Below are 23404 nucleotides of genomic sequence, written 5' to 3' on the forward strand. Positions count from 1 at the left end.
CTGGGTGATCAGCCACAGTTCAGGGGAAATGAGCAATGCTGCTTCCAGTCTGGGGAAGCCAGGAGTCTCAGATGCGGGGCTCAAACCGCGCTCCGGCCTCCCCCCAAGCCACCCACCCCCTCCCGGGCCCGCGGAGCCCGGCCTTAGCCCCGCCTTCTCGCCCGCCCGGGCTGGCTCCCCGCGGGCCGGGCTCCCGGCTCCCCGGCTCCCCCAGATCCAGGCTCCCAGCCTCGAGCGCGGCCGGCGCGCGCGTGCGGGTCTGTGTGTCTGCGCGCGCGTGTGTCCGTGGGTGGGAGATGAATTGGAATCACACGACTGGGTGTTTCCTTCCGAGTGGTTTTGATCAGCCATCCATTAGGAGATCATGGAAACTTTTTTTTTTCTGACTAAAAGGATGAAAACTGAGTAAGTATAGAGAACTTTGAACTTGAAACGGAATGAAACAAATACAAGCCAAACCCTGCGGATGATAACCATGTCCATTCAGACCGTGTATTCCCTTTTTCTGATAAAAGCCGTGAAGGCTTAGAGGAAAGTGGCAATTTAAAACGGAATGAAGGGAAACAGTTACGAAACATGAAAGACTGAAAGCAGGACTGCTTTAAAACCGGAGGAAAAATGAGGAACTGTTAAGGCGAGTTGGCCTGCGTCCAGCTGTGCAACAGGCACTTTGGTCTAAACCTATTGCGTTCTCCAGGGCTGTTTTTAGCCTCCAGATTTACTTTGGTGTTGTTTCTCTTTTCCTGTGAAGCTTTTACTGTGAGTTTAAGGATATTGTGAAAATAAGACATTACCAGAAGCAACAGTTTGGCAGCCTGGGGTACGCTCAGGTTATTAGTTACAACTATTATTATTTTGATTTTTTTTTTTTTTTTAAACCCAGGCAAGCCACTTTTTACTGTCCTCCATGGAACGGCTCTTACTAACCGCCTCAGACTTTGGGGATCTATGATTCTCTGGCAGGACGCTTCGGAAAGTTTTTTAAGTGGAGATGGAGCTGTCTTGATGTGATTTAAAGTTGTGGAAAAAGAAGACAGTTTGGGCTTTTTCATGCTGACAAAAAATAGCTGCTGTGACTTTTCCGGCAACGTGGACAGGGGCCAAGTGAAGCTAAACTGGTCATGGTCTGTCGTCCAGTGTTCTGTCGTCGGCGGTTTTGCCCCCGGCCCTTCTTGGTGGGCCTGGTGGTGGCAATCTGTCTCTCCTACCAGACTCTGACACTCCGGGGGACAAAGAAACTTGCAGCGGCTGGCCCCGGGGCTACCCCAAACACACCCACCAAAACCCAAGCAAGCAGATGCACCAAAGGATTCTTCCCGGACAAGCAGTGCTTCCTTCTCTCTGACAATGGACAGGAAATCGGAAAGGTAAGGCTGGACACAGGCTTAACCTTGACATTTTCAGCGAAGATAGCAGCCTGCCTCTCTCTGTCCCTTCTGTAAGACTAAAATTAACTTCCATGAAGTCTGAAAAGGATCCAGAGTATACACAGCCCAGAGAGTGACCTTATGACAGTGAAAAGCATGCTAGCTTCAACTTCTTAGTTTTACTTCCGGAGAGTCCTGGTCGTTATTTTCTCTCTCAGAATTTCACTTCTTTTCAGCTAAATGAAATAGACCGTTTGGAGGGGATGGGAGTGATGGGAATTCTTTCTAAAAATTGGGGTTCTAAGAGATCTGAAGATTTACAGTTCGGGAACATAAATCAAAGATTCATAAAACTTGGCAAATATTGACTGTCTCTTTTCTCAAGGCAGTCTGGATGAATGGCCGGACCATTCTAGACTCCAGGTTACTCCAAAATTACATTTTCTAATTGGTTATGTCTATTAATCATTGCTGAGCACATTTCTATAGCAATATATTTATTTCTGAAGCATTTAAAAATAGTCTAATAGGTTTCTTCAAAAGAATTGACACAGTGCATTTAATTGCTTATAGAATTAGGAAAATACAGATTATTTTATATTTATACTATCCTAATTAACTTTACTAATCTTACTTGTCAAGTGTTGGATAAAATACAAGGCGCAAGGAAATACACAGAGTTTTTCTTTTAATATACCACTCTGTTTGTGCCTGTTAGTGAAATGAAGACCTTTAAAACAAACCTGCCTAAAACAGAAAAACACAGGCACAAATATTCATGATAACAAAATCACTGATTTCTATGCTACAGCAGGCAGTGTAGCAAGATAATTTAGGAATCTGTAAGAGCTAGCTTACATTTGTAGAGTTAGGTAGATTCTATGATCATGGTTATTGTTTGGAGCAGAATGTCTTGTCAAATATCAACTTACTGCTACCATCATTGCTAACAGCATACCATCTTGATTAAAAAACTTTCACATTAAAAAGAATTTTGAAAATTAAAAAGAGAAAAGATTGTTGACAAAAAATTAAAAAAAAAAAACTTTCACATATTTCAGATGTATAGCCCTTTAAGATTGGTAATGTAGGTATGATGACACTCAAGGCAGTTTAGGCAAGTATTATGACATGTACATTCATCTAGTCCCTATTGCAGAACTGATTCTCTAAATAAAAGTAAATTCAAAGCTCTAATAACAATTTGTGACACCACAACTGAAAGAACTAAGTGAAACACAAGATAATATCAGATTTGAACAAAGAAAATTTGAAAACTTTTGAGTGACTTTATTTTATCAGCAATGTCAAGAAATATCTTGACCAAGATATATGACCAAAAAAGCAAATAATAAAACTAGGAACACATCTAGATGAAACTTCAATGGCAAGTGTGAATCAAATATTAAATTCTCTAAAGTAATTGAAGAATTTGTGTTTTTTATTAATTTATATCATCATTAACATAACACATCAAATTCATGATGGGTATAAACTTTGACTTTGAAAGTCACTTCTTGTTTGTTTCCAATGAGTGTAATTTCTTTAAAAATACTTGAGATGGTTTTGCTTTTTAAGTACTTAAATTTTTGGCTAAGAATTTGGACAAAAAGTTTTTTATTCATTAACTTACAGCCTTCCTTACTCACTACTTGACTTTACAATGGACTCCTGCTGTTGCCTGTAACTTAGGCATATGTTAACTGTTATTTGTAAGCTGTCACAGAAAATTCCATTTTAGCTTTGGACCTTCTGCCACTTATAAACCATCTGAAACTTATTGGCTGCTGGTGTAAAACATTCAGTCTAGAATGTTCTTCACTAAAAATGCCTAACACATGATGCTTTTTTTTCCACAGTCTTAAATATTTTAACTGTAAGCATGATTCTGAAATCACAGTTACAGTTCAGAAGCTCAATAGATATGAAAACTGAATTTCCAAACATTCGCTGTGTACCTCTATTTTCAACTTTACTTGGGCCAGCCATTGGTTTAGAGCCAGAAAGTATCATATGGAGGTTAGTTGAATATAAATGAGTTCTCCTTGCGATGTGTATTCCAGAAAAGAATCAAATAATAATCCCTTTTTGAAGATTAAATATTCTATCAGATAGCTAAAATGAAAAAAGAAATGTCTTTGGAGTCTATACATAGATCCTTCTCAAAAACAGCTACTTAAGAAGCTCATTAAAAAGATAGCTGATGAAATGCTACCTAGATTTTCCCCCAAGACCTAAAATATAGCTTTTTAGGCATTATTAGAAGAAGCATTGTTTCTAGCTATAAATTTTGAGGTTTGTTATTTTATTGTCAAACCAAAATATTCATGTTACTAGGGCTTTCCTTTACTTGACTCCATCCATCTTTAGGTGATTATTAAAGTTACCTAAAACATCTGGTTTTGACCTAAGGTTCACAGATTCCAGAAAGTATTTGGAAGTATAAGATGTCTGCCAAACCCAAGCATTTTATGCAAAGAATTGTGTGTACATGCATGTGTGGTTGTCTATGTGGGAGAAACTACGATCCTCTTCAGATGTTCAGACCTAAAGAAATACTGGGAATTAAGAAATGCTTAAGAAGCAGTACATTTAAACTTTAAAGTGCATTTAAACTGCCCCTTCAGGAAGTGTAAGTTGGGTCTGAGTTTATAAATCTGAAAAAGGAAAAACAAAATCTGAAAGAATCCACTTGAGAACATTTGCAAAAAGTGTTTCAATGAATGCTGTAGTGTCTGCAGGCATAAACAGTCTAAAACCAAAGTATACTCACAGAGTACTTCTCGAATCATAGTTTTCATACTTTCATGAATAGGCAATAAGTATTTCCAAGTCGATTTGGTTGTAGTTGTTTCTCAGAGAGAAACTTTTGTGCTTTATCTGCCAAGTAATAGAAGGTTCTGTAGTAGCAAATATTTAAAGGTGAGTGACTGTGCTCTTTACACCTTTCTAACTGGGATCTGGTTCAGTGTCTAAAACTGTTTTCAGTACAGATTGAGATCATGGTATATAGAATATGCCAACTTTCCATAGTGAGGAAATGCTCTTCTGGCCAAATTTTAATTCTTTTTTCCATTTAAGCTTCCAAAGAGCCTTGCTAAGCAGATGTACTTGTGTTACTTCTTCTGGGTTTTCTCTCAACATTCATTGCTTGTGCTATTTCTTAAAATTGTTTCAGTGTAATGTATAAACTGAAGACAGTTTCAGTTATCTTCACTAAAATAGGTCACTCAATGGATTTGTTTATTTTCCTAGAATCTAATACTTCAATATCTCATAACATAGGGAGCACATTAAGTTATAAACAGACACAATGGAAGAAAATCTCCCTGGTATCTGCTCCTTTAATGGAAACTTAGCTCTTTGGGGAATATATTTGTATTCACCATGGCCATGTGTTTCTTATTATCTCTTGTTGATGCTACACAAGGAGACTGACTCTTTCTCTGTTGCTTGACTCTTCATTCTCCATTTCTTCTTTACTCTTTCTGTGGCGACTGTTCCCTACAACTACTGTCCCAGTGTCCAACCATAAACCAATGTAAATGAATGCTTTCACTGTAAATAGTTTTTTGTTTAATCTGCTTGTGTTCTTCATAATACATAATATATTTAACATCTGAAAATTTCTAAAAATTTCTTGTATAGCCCAGAAACAGAGCCCATGGCAAACACTTAGATGCTAACATTTTATCGGTCAGTACAATCCCAGGGACACGAGAGAAGGTGAAATAAAGGAAGAAGGAGAGCAAACACAAATGGGTGAATTATTGGGAGATTTCCAGAGAGGCCATTTTAAACTATTACATCCCAGAACAGGTACTGGGGGAAAAGGGCAGGAAGGACAAGCAATTTATCTGTCTCTCTAGTTTTCTTTCTTCTGTCTTTCATATGTTAGAATTGGTCCCATGCGACTTCTAAGTAGTGTTGCCTTGACTTCCTAGGTGGCCATGGGTTGGGGGGGTGGTCAGGGCTTCAGTGGGAGCAGTGCCACCATGGAAAAATTGGAGTGGTCCCCTCCCTTTCAGTCTGAACTGTGCATAGAAGTTTCCAGGTCTGTGATGGCCACAGTGGTGAAGTGTCCCACAGCTTTATGATCATAACAATGGCATGCGAAATGGCCACTGGAAGGGTACATGAGGCAGGGTGATCTAGTGTCTGATCCGATATTTGTGCTAATTTTGCTTTTTGAAATCTACACAGAATTTCTAAATACGTACCCACTCTTGGGAAATGACATCTCTTTCTTTAAATGAGATGTTTGTAACGATTTCACTAAGAGCTCTCCTCTCCCACTGGGGGGAAAGAAACCTTTCTCTTTCTCTTTATCTTTTCTCCTTCTCATCCCTTTTATTTGTTCATTCACTTATTCATTCATTTAGTAAATATATGTCGAGCAGTTTATATGTGCCAGACACTGTTCCAGGTACTACTGATACAGAAATATTAGGTTGATCAATAAGTTCATTTGGGTCTTCCCATAAGATGTAATGGAAAAACCCAAATGAACTTTTTGGCCAGCCCAATAAAAGGCACTGTGAGACAGACAAGTAAATAAATAGAATGTCAGGAAACCCATAACTTCAAGACAATATTTTGAAAGATGAGAGGGAACTATAAAAGGTAGAGAAAGAAGAGAGAAAACACTGCATGTGCAAAGAAGAAATTAGCCTCTGTGTGTGTGTGGGTGTGTGTGTGTGGGTGTGTGTGTGTGGTATGTAATGTGTTAAGGGAAGCAGAGCAAGAAGGCAAATTGATGAGGTAGAGAGTTCAGCAGTGTCTAGATGTCTAGGTGTTGGAAATGAGAGTATGATATGGAAGCTAGATTCTCTCCGGGAGGTAACAGGGAACCCCCAAAGAATGAAAAGCAAAATGTGGCATGATTAGATTTATGTTTAGAGAGATTACTCCAGAATGCACACTGCAGAATGGACTGGAGGGACTGAACTGAAGGCAGGCAGACCAACTGGAACGCTGCCTAAGAGATGAGAGTCATGCAGTTGCAAGCCAAGGCATCCCAAAGATTGCCAACAAACCACCAGATGCTTGGAAGAGGCCAGAAAGGATTCCTCTGCAGGTTTCAAGGGGGTGGGGCATGGTGCTGCTCACACCTAGGTTTCTGATTTCTAGCCTCCAGAACTGTGAGACAATACTGTTCTTTTGCTTTAAGCCACTCAATGTGTAGTACTTTGAAAAGGCAGTCCTGGGAAACTAATAAAATGGGGGAGGTAGAGGTTTCAGACCATGAGCTCTCAAGGTGAATCAGTAGCACTGATTACTTTGCTCCCTTGGGAACATTTCTTGACCTTTTCAGTATTTTGTTTCCTACCCTGAAAATGTATATATTATCACCCATCTTACAAGGCTAACATGAGGCTTAAATGAGAGAAAACATGTGAAGCACTTGAGGTATCTGGCAAGTAGGAAGTACTCAGTTAGTGTTAACTGTCAGAATAATTATTATTGAATCCTCTTAAGGATTTACCCATCTATGTAGTTTCTACAGACCCTCACATTTGGCCTTCCCAAAGTAGGTGAGCAGAGTTATTGCTGTAATGACCATGAGTACTTGGGTAAGGAGAGTCTGAGAGGAAAGCCTTGTTGAGTTTCTCTCTCTGTTCTCCAGCCTCTCAGCTATTGCCTTTTTACAGTAAAATGAGCTTCAGAATCAACAGGAAACCTAGTGAGGCTGATATGTCACTCAGAGTCAGGCCTGCTTATCTCTAAGCAAGGTCTACAGTTTGAGCTGATTTTTTTTTTTTTAAGTTTACGAGGCTAGCATTAACCACATGTTAGAGCTGAGGATATGGAGAGATGAGTTGGGTGTAGAGTAGGGGAAAGCAGTTAATATTTTGACCCTGAATGTTTGTTTGACCCAATATGTTTGTTTACTGTCTGTCTCCCTCCATAGAATATAAGTTCCTTAAGAACAAGGACTTTATTTGACTGGTTTATTGCTACATCCTGGGTGCCAAAACAGTATCTGACATGTAATGAGCACTGAATAAATATGTAGTCAATGAATGAATAAATAGATGAATCATGAGTTGGAGGGTCAGAGACAGTCCTCTTTAAGCAGAGGCCAGGAAATGAGAGGAACTCCTCCTCTTTCTTTTTTCCTTCGCTGAGCCTCAGGTCCTCCACTCCATCTTTTTCCTGTACCAGTATCTCTTGAAGTCCTTTCTGTACCATTTCTTGCACTTTCACCTGGTGTAATGATCTTGCCATTTTGCTAATCGAATTTGCTTCATCAGTATCACCCGTCTCTCTTGTTCTTTTCATCTCATTTGTCTCTTTGGAATTCTTCTCTTGTAAATAAACATCCTCGAGTATCTCAATCGGTCAGTCAGTCAGTTCAGTCACTCAGTCATGTCCGACTCTGCGATCCCATGTCTTGCAGCATGCCAGGCTTCTCTGTCCATTACCAACTCCCGGAGCTTGCTCAAACTCATGTCCATCACATCAGTGATGCCATCCAACCATCTCATCCTTTGTTGTCCCCTTCTCCTCCTGCCTTCAGTCTTTCCCAGCATTGGGGTCTTTCCAATGAGTCAGTTCTTCGCATCAGGTAGCCAAAGGATTGGAGTTTCAGCTTCAGCATCAGTCCTTCCAGTGAATATTCAGGACTGATTTCCTTTAGGATGGATTGGTTTGATCTTGCAGTCCAAGGGACTCTCAAGAGTCTTCTCCAGTACCACGGTTCAAAAGCATCAAAAGTATCTATCAGAAGTTAAAAAAAGAAATGTTTGCAACCTGTATGTTTGCTAACTAATACCCAACCCTCGTCTCTTCTCTGTCACCATCATTTCACCTCTCTTTGTCTCAAGCAATTTCCATTTTTTAACAGATTGATTTTTCCCAAAATTGAGCTTTTTCTTTTTCATGTTTTTATATTTTAAATAGACTTGGATGTAAATATTCTAAAATCGTGCTGACAGCATCTAAATAGAGAGGTCTATGTATTGGAGGCTCTCAGGAGATGTTGTCAGCATACTAGCAGGTATGTAATTTTCCTAGAATTGGTTGGGCTAGTGATGAGCATTTAATGCTTATGGATTTCTCTGAGATAGTTGATTAGAGTTATGTCAAATTTTTACAATGAAATTTGAAAAATTATTCATACTGAGAGGATTTTATACAATTGTGAATTTTGCTTATGTTAGATAAACTTTATTGAGGTCTTAATGAAGCTTATATTTAAGCAAGTTTGTTAAATTTCCTTTGAATCAAGGAATTACTCAGTTTATAGGTGTCATTCTCTCTTGTTTTTTCCCAATAGCAGCAATAGCATCTACCTCTTTCTCCCTGTAAGCATTTCTGTTTCTTGTTCTAATGGAATTGGAAACTCACATAAGCTTAAACCCTCTGAAATGGAAACCTCTGGGATACACTGACATTATGAAAAGTGCTTCATATGATCAACTTTGAATCTGTGGCCTTTGGGGTGAAAGGAATGGTTTGGTTTTATTTTTCCCTTTGGTTTCCTTTGGATATTTTTTTCTAGGGAGCCATTCTCACTAAAAGGATTAGCTCATGTTCTAAAATAGAAATTATGTTCTGTAACAGAAACTATACCAAAGTTGGAAATCTGCAAGGTAAAAATCCTCTGTCAACTTTTGTACTTTACAGAGATGCGTTCAACAAGCAAAACAAAACATCCTGGTTATCTGGCACAGGGTTAAAAAAGAAACATAATGATAAAAGATCCATTGAGATTTCATTATAGATAAGGATATTAATGAAAAAAAGTTGTTGAACTTTCAATTTAATTCACTAACAGAGGCTATGGGTACTTAAGAGATGAACCAAAGTAATGACTAAAAGAGCACATAGACTTGAGGATACAGAATGGGCCCTATCAATGTGTTCTGAGATAAAACTACATTTGATTTTGTTAATCCTTACTTGAGGACTCTGAATAGAAACCCCCCACCAGTCTATTTATACTGCAGCCCAGTCAGAAGAACTCTCTAAGGCGGAGACTTGGAGACTCTGAATATTCCTGGGGAGAACAGGTCTGACTGTCCTCAGCAAGGCTCCTAACCCCATACCTGTTTAGTATGTTGACTAAGCAGTCTATTAGAGCATCAGGATGTTCTGGAACAAGCATGGACTTTCCTCCACATTGGTTCAAATTCCAGCTGTATCATTTACTAGCTATCACACGCAGACACATTTTACCTAGATTTCTAAACTCTCAATTTTGTCATTGGAAAAATGAGGCTAACTAAACCTCACTGGTGAAAATACGTGTTTGAAAACAGCAAGCATGGTGGCCGATCAGAGTTGGCATTCGTTAAACATTGATGTTCTTCCTGCTCCCGATAAGAAGCTATGTTTAAGCTCTGACCTCAAAAATAAGCACTTTAAATTTATTTGTTTCATATATATAGTACATATTTTTGATCCTCACCCTATGTTCTTTCTCCATTTTATCTGCTTAGGCAAATGTTTAAAGCAACATGTCGTATGCTAACCATCCGTCACTTTTCTGTTTTGACACTCTTGGTGCGTCAAATGCAGACACATTCCACTGGTTTTCCAGGGCTCTGCACAATACTGCCTTCTTCTCCCACTCAAGAAAGTGTTTGCTTGCAAACAGTGGGAATGCAGCTCGTGTCCTCTGGTTTACAAAGTGTGAATTATTTATAAATTTTGACATTTTAATTCTTTTAATAACCAATTTCTTAGAACATACTTCACACCTGATCTTGACAAAAAGAAACTATTATCTGCTGCCCAAGTGTATTATGACCATGAGTAAGACAGGGATCTGGGGAAGAGCGGCCACTTCAGGCTGGGAGAGTCAGGCAGGGGAAAAAGCCTGATGACAATCTAGGGGAAGAAAGGAGAATTTATTTGAATAGTGATGTTACTCCAAGATCCTGGTGTTTCTTGTGTGTTTTGACATAAGAAAAAGTCGATGGTTTGGGGCTGGTAGTGCAGATTTCTGGAAACCTCCTGAACAACTGTTAAAGGTCCATGTATCTGAGGCAGATCGTGCTATACCCCTCCCTGCTCCCCCCACCGTCTCCAGGAGAAAGAGGACATCCGGAGATGGGACCCCAGTGTGAGCATCCTCAGTGGCTAACTTATGACTCTGCGACCCCATAGACTGTAGGCCGCCAGGTGCCTCTGTGCATGGGATTTCCCAGACAAGAAGACTCAAGTGGGCTGCCATTTCTTCCTACAGAGGATCTTCCCAACCCAGAGTTTGAAGCGGGGTCTCCTGCACTGACAGGCAGATTCTTTACCACTGAGTCACCAGGAAAGCCCAGGGACCTAGTACCTATGCTGAAAAGTTAAGTGACCTTGGATAACTGATTTTTGGGGGTTTCATTTTCCTGGACTCTGGCTTGCAGACGGAAATGCCTGTTACACAGATGTTACCTGATCAAATTAGGCAGAATGCTTTGGAAAACATTGAGATTATAAAAGGCAGGGGAATAAACATTATCATATTTGTTAAACAATAAACTGAAGCATGGGGCTCAGTGGTGAAGAATCTGCCTGCAGTGCAGGAGATGGAGACTCCAGCTCGATCCCTGGGTCAGGAAGATCCCCTGGAGGCGGGCCTGGCAACCCACTCCAGTATTCTTGCCTGGAGAATCCCATGGACAGAGGAGCCTAGCAGGCTACGTAGCCCAGGGTGTCGCAAAGAGTCAGACAGGACTGAAATGATTGAGCAGGCATGCATGCAAACTGAAGCATACTGAAAAATTTAAGAGTCTGAGCAAAACTTGATTCCAACTGGGCAGTGCCAAACCAGAAGTGGTTAGGAGCGCTTGGAGGGCAAAAGTCCAGGGAGAAACTACTAAGGAGAAAATGGAGAAGCAGAGCAAAGACATTGTTGATTGGGTGTAGCTTGAAACCATCTTTGCTGCTTGTGACTGGTTGTCCTTAAGTGTCAGTTTGAAAACCTCCACTTTGATCTGCTAATATAGACCACCACGGCATTAGAGCCACCTCCGTCTCTTGGTCTCATTGTTCAATTAATTTAACACATCCCAAAGTATAACGTCATGAAAATATTTTCATTGCATTTGGCGTGTCTCGAGGGAAAAGAATGCACGTATATGCAACATAACCGTGAATACCAGGAATAGTCCTTTTTTCATTAAAAAGTTATAAGTATTGTGTGCTCTACAAATGTCAGGTTATACAGTTATGTTTCAGAATGCCCCTAGAAGTCTAGAATTGCGCTGTCATAATTGGCGGCTCAGACAGTAAAGAATTTGCCTGCAGTGGGGAAGACCTGGGTTGGATGCATGGATTGGGAAGATCCCCTTGGAGGAAGTCATGGAAACCCACTCCAGTATTCTTGCCTGGAGAATCCCCATGGACAGAGGAGCCTGGTGGGCTGCAGTCCATGGGGTCTCAAAGAGTTGGATTGAGCAACTAAGCACAATTGAAGTTTCACTGTTTCTTAAACAAGCAATAGGAAGTATACCGGTATTCCAACAGTTTCAGCCCTAAGTCTGGTTCTTGCCTGGTGGAAAATCTAGCATTAATTTAGCCAAACTGCACAGATGCTTCAGGCAAAATGGAACAGGAAATTAACTTTTCTGTAGCACTGCAGGACTTGCCTGACCTTTGAAAGTATCAGCCAGAAAGTTGACTTTTTCATATTAAGCAGTAAACCTTCCCTGCTGGCCACACCCAGAGGTCAGAGGAGATTTCAAATGGGCTTTTTTCCTCACTCCTTCCTTTATTATTATTTTTTTCTGAGTAAATAATGACAATAACATATCTGATGCTTCCTATACATACGCTAAACCTATTTCTCATGTATTTTAATGCTGCATAAGCTATTTTAAGAGCAGATAGATTTGAAACAGTTAATTTTCTTTTTCAAGGAAGCGTAGATACAGAGGAAAAGGAGGTCAGCTGATTTCTTTTAAAGAAACAGTGGTTAACATAATACTATGTCTGCTTTAAACATACTTGTTTGCTGTAGAGCAGAGACAATGTATTTGTCTATATATCCTGTTGGATACATATATATCCTGTCGGAAATATAAACCTCAAGAAGCTAGAATTGTCTCCTGCGTTCACTATAAAATAACACTTTAAAAGGAAGCCCTTTTCTGTGACATAAATGGGAGGATGTCTTATCATCCAGTGATGTGCACGTGATCTTAAGCACAATTCTTAGCAAAACCCTGAGCAAAAGAACCAAGTGCTTATTGCTTATAATAATGCAGCCATTCCCCGTGAAGTCCAGCATTTACACAAAACCTTCTAATAAATTACTGGCAGTTGGATCAGGGCAGGGGTTGAGTTTACACAATGCCTGGCACATAACACGTGGAATGAATAGATGAATGGGAACTTGTATAATTGATGCTGTTGTGTGCAGTATAGAACTTCCTGTGGTGGCCAGCAGTCCTTAAATTCTTCTTTTGTACTTTAGATTGGATTCTTAAACACTGATCTCTCCTGGGTTCATCCAGGTTCTTCTCCACTTATAAGATGTCCTTCCCTCTTGCTTTCCTGAGGAAACCAAAGCAATCTGTCCTGTTTAAAGAGATGCTTTCTTCTTCAGGCCTGACCTATGAGACCATCTGCTGGACCCTTTAAGAATAAACTGGACTTCTAGCAAGGGAGGTTACTTTTTCAGCCAGTCACAGGGGGGAAAGAGGCCAAATGCTCTTCTACAGCACAATTCATCCCTCACAGAAAGGATTATAGAGTTTAGGGTGTTGAAAATTGATAACAATATTAGATGATGTCTTATTCCTTCCTCTAGAGATAGTGCTTATGTTGTGGTATTACTGGATATTGTCATTTCCTGCCAGTTTTTTATTTTTAAAAGCAAAAAAGTTGGCCATGAACTACTTAAACATTCTAGAATGAGTGTGTAATCTGGAGAGTCCTAAGATTTTTGAGAGGAATATGTGAAACTGTGTTTCAAGGCGGTGGTGTGATAGTACCGCATCTGGCAATGTGGGAAGGAATCAGGCAGACTGGATGGAAGCTTCTAGAAGGGAAGTGTGGGGAGGAGGGTTCTCAAGGCTCAGTCCGGCTGGGAAAGGTGCTACTCAGGGTAGTTCCCGAGATTGTATACTGGTACTGGTCAGTGAGCTGAAGGGACAAGATGAGGCGGTCATAGAGAGCGAACAGTCAGAAGGGTGCTCAGAGTGAGCACAAATACAGAATGTGTGCCAAGGCATAAATGTGTACTTAAGGAGACTTGGCTTCCCCGGTGGCTCAGATAGTAAAGAATCTGCCTGCAGTGCCGGAGACCCAGGTTCGATCCCTGGGTCAGGAAGATCTCTGGGAGAAGGAAATGGCTATCCATTCCAGTTTTGCCTGGAAAATTCTATGGACAGAGGAGCCTGGTGGGCTAGAGTCCACAGGGTCACAAAGACTTGGACATGACTGAGCGACCAGCACTTTCACTTTAAGGAGACTTGGTCTACACATTTGGTATAAGGTGGGATATTTCCTTCATGCAGACTTTGGTGTCTGGATATTTAACACCCATTCCACCACTCCTTTGAATACTTTGGCCCCTGCGTGGGCAGGGTGAGGCAAGTTCCTCTGGGTTTGTGAGACGTGTGCCTGTGTGCTGCAGCCGTTCACTCCCCCAAGAACTGGAGCCCGCCTTTGCTGCCCTGGAGCTTCAGGGTCACCTGCATAGAGAGCACTGGCTTTCCATTCTTAACTGTCTGTGCCATTCATGGGGACCCCGGATTTCTGGGGAGAATCCAAATAAACGGTTGGTACTCAGATGTGAGTGCTGAGGGGGGAAGAAAGGAGTCAGGGTGCTGTCTGCATGGATTAACAACAGTAGACTCTTGAAGTGGCCTGAGGACCGTCTCCTGGGAGCATGAATGTGGCCACTGGATGGACATCTTAATCCCCATCTCAGTGCCTGAGTGCTATGCTTGCATCCAACAGGTGCTTTATTTAGGCTGGAGTCTCAGTCCAAGGGAGGGCGTATTTGCTGTGGTGTTGGAAGAGATTCTTAGCTGGCCACCACAAGTTTTTTCATGGTGGCCTGGTGCAGAGGCCTGGACTGTGTGTGTGCAGTGGTGCAATGCAGAGAGGATTGAGTGCAGGGCTGGGAGGAGGCCAGTGTCATTAACTGGGCAGGGTGGGCAGTGGGAGAACGTGCAGCAAGGCTGATGGTGGGGAGGCTGCAGAACACTTTCATCACAGTGTTCTGTGATAAGGTATAAAATTAAATCATATTTAGTTGTGCAATGAAAATACTGTCTTTTATCTAACACCCAAATCTAAAAAGTGTGTCCGTTGTATATATAGTATCAGTGTCCATGTGTTATTTTCATGATATGTTTGCTCTGACACTGGGTTTTGTCAGAGAAGAATAGTAGAAATGCTGATCCATTGATTATTTTTAAATACCTTAATGCCCCTAATATATAAACACAACCCTTTCATATTCTGTCCTTGTGATAGAAACCTTATGAAATTATATGATTTAAGTTTTTAAGGTTTTAATTTTGTTAAATTAATTAAACAGGCCATTAGATTGAGGCAGCTCTGAGGCTATGTGGCCTCTGTAGGCAAACCAAAATCTAAGCTTCTGAATGGCTCAGATTTCTAAATTGAGATGCCAAAGGACAACCAGCCACAAAGAGCCGACTAGGCTTTAGGCTGGCTCAGTGAGAAAAGAATCTGCCTGCCATGCAGGAGAGGCAGCAGACACAGATTCGATCTGTGGGTTGGGAAGATCCCCCTGGAGGAGGAAATGGCAACCCACTCCAGTATTCTTGCCTGGGAAATCCTGTGGACAGAGGAGCCTGGCAGGCTACAGTTCGTGGGGCTGCAAAAGAGTCATATACAACTTACCAACTAAATTACAGTTAGGCTACAGCCCATGAGTCATTTCCTTTCTCTTCTTCCACACTTTCTCTGTATAAGTCTTCCCTCAGCTGCAGATAGTGGAGTACTCCTAATCACTTCAGCTTTGGTGCTGTCCAATTGGGTTTTGGCCCAAATAAACTCTTAAAATTTTAATTATGCCTCAGTTTTATTTTTTAACAATGTAAAATATTTTAATTTGTCAAGGTCACTTTTATGTGATCACTTTTTTTTGGCTGCACTCCTTGGCATGTGGGATTTTAGTTCTCAGGCCAGGGATTAAACTTATCCCCTGCGGTATAAGCAGGGGTAAGTGTAAGCAGTGTAAGTCTTATCTGCTGGACCTCCAGGGAAGTCCCAGTGTGATCACTTTTGAAGAGTCATTTAAATACAGTTTATATGTATGAGGGGATATATATATCCTAAAGTTTTTGTTTCACGGAGTCTCCTTTGATCCTTACAACAGTGAGAATAGTAGGGGGGAAGGTTGATGTTTACTTGCAGATGAGGAAGGGGAAGTACATCTAGTGGAGCTTAAGTGGTGTCAGGAGATAATGAATGGGGCTGCTGGGGGTGGGGACCAGGGGAGTAGAGAGAGCAGAGACTCAGGATTCAGAAGTCCCTGGGGGAGTTGCTGGCAAAGCCTCTAACTTAGATTCAGAGTTTCTGGCATCTATCCATGAAACTCTTTGGTAAAATGTATGATGCTTAGGTATTGATATTGTTGTAATGACCCCAGTGTTCTTGCCTTTCTGTTACGTTGCCTTTGTATGAACTTCCTATTTTAAGACTGAACTGCTGAATTAACTCCTTGTTTTGGCATGAGGGGACAGAGACTTGCTATTATTTTAACATTTTTCAAAAGAACAAGGTCTCTCCTTGTCCTCTGCTTGGTATTTTATAATTGGGAATTGTCAATTTTGTGTTTTCTTCATTACGGATGTCCTTTAACTACTGCTGACACTGTGATAAGATTCAGGGGGCTGGGGAGCTGTTACTCTAAGATCAGCATACACCATCAGGACTTGAGGATGGAAAGCAAATGACGTCTTCCTTCTCTGAAGCTGTGTGTCATAATGTATCCAATTAATAGAAGACCAAAAACGGGAAAGAATTGCAGAGAAAGAGGAAGGCAGAGGAAGGAGAAGAGGCAAAAGAGGGTTACAGAGTGGTTTTTATTTGATCCAAAATAGACAGTGAAATCAGTTGTGACCAAAGAAAAAGCAATGTACATTTGCTTCTGATCTCATTGAAAGCTGTCTCATTCTTCAAGATATCTTGAAGGAAGCTATCATGACCACCATCTCCCAGCTAGTCCTGTGTTTTTGTAATCTCAGCTGGGTTTTGTTATGTCTGGAAAGTTACAGCAAATAGTAAACCGATGGCCCACAGCTGTGCATCGTGGGTGGCTTCTCAAGGGAAAGAGTCTTGAATTCCTTGGAGGAACAGCCTCCATGTAACAGGGAAGAACAGTCAGACCCTGTTCTTCCCGGTTACATCTGGAGGAGGCTGAAAAAGATACTAAATGTGACTTTCAAAACAGCTAGAAAAAAGGAACAAAATTTTGGGAGGAGCAGAGAGGGAATCTAAGTTCCTCCTTGATGGTTGAAATGGATGAGCACTTAAGTGGGGCTGAGGCTCAGCAGCCAGCAACTATGGGGTGTGGGAAGTAAGAAATTACAGCAGCAGACTCCAGATAGGGACTAGAGGAGAAATCCCTGTTCTGTGTTCTTGGTTTGTTTTTAATCTCTCCCTAATCTCCAAGATTCCTGCTCTGTGTGTGGTTAACCTGGGGAAGGAAGGAGCAGTACACAGTTGAAGCTGTGTATGCCCAGCATGACTGTGCGTTGGCTGGAATTTGAAGAGCTGAGAAGCAGCCTTTTTTTCTTTTTTCCTATCCTGTAAGTTGCTCTCCTCTGGGCGGTCTTCTCTTTCCTCTGGCCGCACAAGCTGTATACTGCTCACCCTTCTTAGCAAGGCTCAGCTTGGTTCTGAGTTAGGAAGGAGAAGGGCATTAGACAGAGAAGATGAGACATTCTCAGGGTTTACCATCAGGATTCCCAGGTGGCTCAGTGATAAAAGAAGCCATCAACAATTCAGGAGACATGGGTTCGATCCGTGGGTCAAGAAGATCCTTGGAGAAGGAAATGGCAACCCACTCCAGTATTCTTGCATGGAAAATTCCATGGACAGAGGACCGTGGCAGGCTACAGTCCATGGGGTCGTAAAAGAGTTGGACATGACTTAGTGACTAAACAACAAACAACAATCATCAGCTTACATGCTTCGTATTTTATCGATGGGTTGGAAGTCTGTTCTGGTGGACAAAACCTATACTATATATCTTAAGTTGTTCCCGGTGGACTAAAACAATTTGATCTGGTTTCTCATTAAATAATTTCTAGCTTAGGATTGCCAGGTCAGGCTCTGTGCTGTTGTTCTCTTCTGTTCTCCTCTTTTATGCCCACCTCTCTTTCTTCTCGTGTGTCAGGCTTGCACACTCCCCCTATGTTTATTTAAGATCTTCACTGCACATCCTTTCTTTGGGAACTTTCTTCCCACTTCTGGAATGTTTTCATCCTCTGCACCTTACGTTTCCTTCATTTACACTCTGAGGTGTGATTGTCCTGTTGCTGCCTCTCCTTCTGGTGCAGGAAGTGGGGCACAAGAGGATGATCACATTCCAGGGCTTAGGTGAGTCCCTGGGGTAGCTGCTGATTGTGGGTTCTTGGCTTCTCACAGAAAACAATTCAAGAGCAAGCCATAGTAGAGTGAAAGAAGGTTTATTCAGGGAGATACACACTGCGAGGACAGACTTTGGGCCATCTCAGAAGGCAAGAGAGGCCCCAGGGTATAGAGTTGTCAGTTTTTATAGGGGTGGATAATTTCACAGGCTAAGGAGTGGGAGGATTATTTCAGGCATTTGGGGGAAGGGCAGGGATTTCCAGGAATTGGGTCACCTTCCACGTTTTGGCCTTTCTGGTCGGCTTCAGAACCGTCATGGCGCCTGTGGGTGTGTCACTTAGCTTCCGGGTGTGTTGCACTGAACATATACTGAGGTTCAAGGTCTAGCGGAAATCAACTTGTCTGCCATCTTGGACCTAGTTTGTTCCAACCGGTTTACGTCCTGTCCTCAGTGGTTATGTCATTCTTTTAAGGGTTTACTCTGCCTCCTTCCTGCCTCACTTCTCCACCCAGCCCAGCTCCTCAGTGCAGTGTTCTCACCGCCCTTCCCTCACAGGCAGAGCACTGTGTCCCCCCAGCACCATCACACGCCTCCTTAGGACGGTCTCAGCTCTCCCTCTTACGGCATGGTCTCCCAGGTCACTTAGTGCTTCCATTGGAAAACAAAAACCGACAAACCAAAAGACTTCTTTTCTGCATCATAGGACCTATGACATAGAGTTCTTAGGAAATCCTGTGATCTAGGTAGAAGATGTCTCTTTTTCTGAAATTCTATCAGGGGACCCATCCATCCAGAAAACACAAGGAAACACCCTCCCTCTACCTTAGTAAGTCTTGTTTTCCTCATCTTCCTCTCCCCTGCCATGGTTTTTCATAAAAGGCATCAAAGTTCATAAAGTTTGTATCTAGGGAGAAAGACTGGCATAAAGAGACCAACTTTTAAATTCTCTACTGTTCACTGTGTCTTGATTTCCTACTCGCTACCTCCTATAGAGATGGTGAAGGACAGGAAAGCCTGGTGTGCTGCAGCCCATGGCGTCGCAAAGAGTTGCACACGACTGAGCAACTGAACAACTAGTTACTTAATGAGATAATAAGTCATGTTGCATTGCCTCCACTTCTATCCCCATTGCCCATTATTTTTTTTTTTGCCTGCCTGCCTGAGCATATTTACCACTCACAACAAAAAGTACCTCTGCTGCTGACTTTCGAGGACTTCTGTTTTAATGTCTGTTCCCTTCTAGTTTCTCTAAGAGTTATCTTTCTTCTCTCATTGTCTTTCATACACAACATTCCTAACACATACAAGCAATAGCAGCATGACTATCTGCGTCATTGTTGACACTTTATTTTATCTCAGCAGGAACTTACCTTGCGTGATTTCATTAACTGTTGCTCCTCCCACTAAAAAGTAAGCTCAGTGAGGGCTAGAACTTCATCCAAGTTCTTCACTGTTGTATTTCGCACAGCCTAGAACCATGTCTGACACATAGAAAACTTTCAGAAATATTAAATAAGTAAATGCATAAACACTGAGAAAGAGCCAGTGGGAGAGAAGGAGGGAAGGGGATAGGAATGATCCAGGAGAAGGAACTAAAAGAAGGATCAAGTTCTCAGGGGTTTGAGGGTGGAGCTTGGGAGGAGGTCTGTTGCTTGGGCAGAGCGGGAGTCTGGAGAATAAGCAGAGTGACTGACCATTGATAAGAAGAGGGCAGTTTTTCTTTCTTATGGAAATCAGAAGAAAAGAGGAAATGTTAGTTGTGCAGATAGGCTAGAGGTTTGCCAAAACAGTTGTTGTGTTAACTCAGTGTGTTTCCTCCTAAGAGGGCTGAATTCCTCTGTCAGCAGGAGGCAGTTATCTGCAGAAATAAGGAGGTTAGCTGGAGAGTGGGCAAGTCTGTCACTTGGGAGCGTGTGAGAGAGAATTGACCCAGGAAGCATAGCTGGATGGTCTAGGGAGTGGGAAGACTGCATTGGTTTTGCCAACCAGGATCTGTCCATCTGACCCCTTTTCTTCAGCAGATCTCAACCCCAGCCCAGGGGCAGGTCAGGCGGGCTGCGGAGATCTTTCTTGACTCTCTCAGCTCAAAGTTTCCATGGTATCCTCTCCCTCCTGATTTACCTGGCATGTCATAATTGATTATAACCAGATGCTTATGTCTGCTTGCCTTGATGGACTGTCAGCTCCGTGGGGGCAGAGACTTGCTTATCTTGTTTGCCGCTGTGTCCCCAGCTTGTCCATGCTTGAGGTTTTGCCATATGACTGTGAACAAGGGAATTTAACGTACCAGGTGGAGAGTATTGGGTCCTGGAATCCGAGATGTGGAGAAGGAAGGTGAAAAGGAGGCCAGTAGAAAGTTGGCATTGGGGGAAAGACTAGTGGTTGGGGAATTGATGTATTAGTGATAAATAAAAAGAGCTGGAAGTAGATAAATGCAATCAGAGAATGGAGTATATTACTTTATAATTTCAGAGATGGGGCTCTTTGGGGGACCACAAGGATAAAGATCTGGCTATTGGAATGGGTGTTTGCAGTGAAACGGAGGAGACAGTCATTAGGAATGAAGAGGTCATGGATACCTTATGACTTGGGATGCACATGAAGCCTCTGTTGAGACTTCCTAGTGGATTATTTCACCTGACAGTGAGTAAAATAACAAAAGGTCATGCGTATATTTACAAGTAATGAGCTCATACTTTGCCTTTAGCATTTATTCATTTGCTCATTCATCCTTCCATTCCCTCTTATTTAGCAGCAAGCTATTTGTACAATAATGACCAAAGCAGACAAGTCTAGACCCTTCTGAAACATACAGACTCGTAGGAGGGGCAGGTAGTAAACACATGTCTATAACCATAAACTGTGAGAGTGTCAAAGGGAAAATGAGAATGAGGAACAGGTAAAGATGAGTTTCGGCAGTTGCTATTTAAGTGGGTGCCATTTCATCAAAGCAATATTGTGGATCTTTTTTTAATATTGAAATGTATTGCTTTTGTTTCTCTCTTATTTGTTTAGAATTTACATAGAGCTACAGATGGGTAAATTTGCCTTACATTGGATGTTGGGTGTTGGGATAGCCCCAACATAAGGTTTGGGGGTGCATTAAGAGGGTGCTCAGGGTCATGAAGAAGTTCTGAGAAAGGTATGATCATTCAGTGATCGGCTCAAGGTGTAGCTGAGTCAGCTGTGAGATGGAGGCCAAGGGTTACTAGAGGTCATGTAAGTAGGGAATATTTTCCAAGGCTCTGCTTGTATATCTGGGAAACCTGCAATTCCTAAACTGTCCTACAATTATAAATAATGTTTAAGTAGAAAATGTATAGGATATGCATCCTAGAACATGCCATCCATTTTATTTCTTGAATTCTCTAAAATAAGTGTTCATTTCACCAATGGAAAAAAAATTCTGTATTCTTGTAGTGGAAAAATTAAAACATAATTCACTATGATAGACTCTACAATCTTTCTAAAATGCCAGAAATCTAGACAGCATGGCAATTTAACTTTTAGTTATATATGACACCCATCTGAGGTCTACTCTATGATTTGTATTCAAACGTCAAAAGATGTCATAAATACATGGCTACTTTAATAAATCCAGAAAAAATCTTTCCATCATATGGAAAAAAACAAGTTTTATTTCTCATCTCTACTATATTTTTCAAAAGCTGTATTTCTTGCTTTTGTGGTAAGTCTTGATGAAGACTTTTTAATAGTAACTGAGAAATACAGTGATGGACAGGGAGGCCTGGTGTGCTGCATTTCAAGGAGTCGCAAAGAGTTGGACACAACTGAGCTACTGAACTTACTGAGAAATATAGTGCCTTTATAATATAGTTCTTTATCGAATTTTTTTACTGTAAATTCATTACTTTGCTTAAGAATTTGACTCTGTCATTCTTGCCACTATTCAAAATTCTACTGAAAAAATTTATAAATATAAATTTTTACCACTTTCTATCCAACTCTTTCATGCTAGTATTTATAAAAATGACTTTTACATATTGAAAAAAAACCGATGTTATATTCATTTATTGAAAGAAAATTTATTATGTGCCTGCTATGTGCCAAGTGTACCGTTTTTCGGTTGGGGAAGCAAAAGTGAGCAAAATAGACAAAAATATATACTTTCTTTTACTTTATTTTATGGTGTGGGGAAACAGTAAAATAATAAGGAAATCATATTTTTGCCTTAAAATATGATAAGCCCTACAGAAAGAAATATTTACCAGGGTATATAGAAGTTATGACAGGGACCAGACTATGAAAAACTTAATTACTAATGTAAAAGCAGTTACATTATGATACTGATTTTTATTCAGTTTTACATGCATATATTTCACATGGTTTACTGGTGGGATGCTGCAGTGCACACTTTCATATAAAAATGTGATTTAATTCCCCATACAGTCTCATGAAGTAAGATTTGTTACTTCAACTATACATGTGAGAAAACTCTGATGTGAGGCGGTGACTGTCACTCTCCCAGTGGAGGAAGCACGCCAGGGGCAGAGCCAGAATCCCAAGTCCAGATTTTTGATTCCCAGCCCTGCTCTGTTCTGATGGCTTCCCAGATGGCTCTGTGGTAAAGAATCTGCCAGCAATTCGGAAGACTCAGCTTCGATCCCTGGGTTGGGAAGATCCCCTAGAGAAGGGAATGGCAACCCGCTCCAGTATTCTTGCCTGGAGAATCCCATGGACAGAGGAGCCTGGTGGGCTGCAGTCCATGGGGTCGCACAGAGTCGGACACGACTGAGCGGCTAATATACACACGCACTGCTGTTCTACTCCGTGTCCCTGCATCTGGTCCTCCACCTAGTTTATTACAACACTTTATCCTTAGGCAGCATAGAGACGTCAGGTTTTGAAGTCCTTCCAGTAAAAATGGTAAGTGTTCAGTGTGAAACAACTTTCGTGTAGTCTAGCGAAGCAATTTCCGATGGACTTTTCTGCAGATCTCTCAAGAAGAATGGAGACAGGGAAGTGACTGTCAAATCAGCCTGTCAAATGCCCAGAAACAAATGTTCAGCCTGTCAAATGCCCAGAAACACACATTCTTTTCTAAATTCTCCCCAGCAGACCCGCAAGTCTCAAGTTCAGTCGTTGTAGTGCTGGCCAGGTTAAATGTATTCTTCCGCTAAAATACATTCTCAAAATTGTAGCAGTCATCAGGAGCTCTCATTTCCAAAAGTGCTGCTCCGGGCGTTTGATCATCCCGCACTTCTGGTGCGGTTGACATAATTGTATTTCACAGACGCAGTGCAGTCCACCTGTTGTCCGACCGGCTGAAACCGCTCTTGCCCCTTGGTGTTGGGCCATTCTGCTGATACAGGCTGTTATAAATATTACAAGGACAGGGGCAGTTTGTATTACAGGATAACCTAACCTAATTGGATGGACATGCTCATTTCCTATTTATTCTCTGTAGTCTGAGACGTGAGTTAAAATGTCAATGTGTTATAAAGGTTATGATAAAATATGGCCAGTAATTAATACTCTATTTAGAATATGCTGTCCGTAA

At 41.4% G+C, this 23404-nt stretch overlaps 1 protein-coding gene across 1 annotated transcript in view; it reads left to right on the forward strand.

Annotated features, from left to right (window-relative positions):
* Positions 1-226: 226 nt before the first annotated feature.
* CPED1 (cadherin like and PC-esterase domain containing 1) overlaps positions 227-23404 on the forward strand; it is a 313542-nt gene continuing 290364 nt past the window's right edge. Inside the window, exons 1-2 of the mRNA XM_043463564.1 lie at positions 227-405; positions 884-1367. Of these exons, the coding sequence (XP_043319499.1) occupies positions 1122-1367 (246 nt within the window). The 5' untranslated portion in view covers positions 227-405; positions 884-1121. The remainder of the gene's footprint in view (positions 406-883; positions 1368-23404) is intronic.

Source organism: Cervus canadensis, chromosome 3 (assembly GCF_019320065.1).
Source record: "Cervus canadensis isolate Bull #8, Minnesota chromosome 3, ASM1932006v1, whole genome shotgun sequence".
Taxonomy (NCBI): domain Eukaryota; kingdom Metazoa; phylum Chordata; class Mammalia; order Artiodactyla; family Cervidae; genus Cervus; species Cervus canadensis.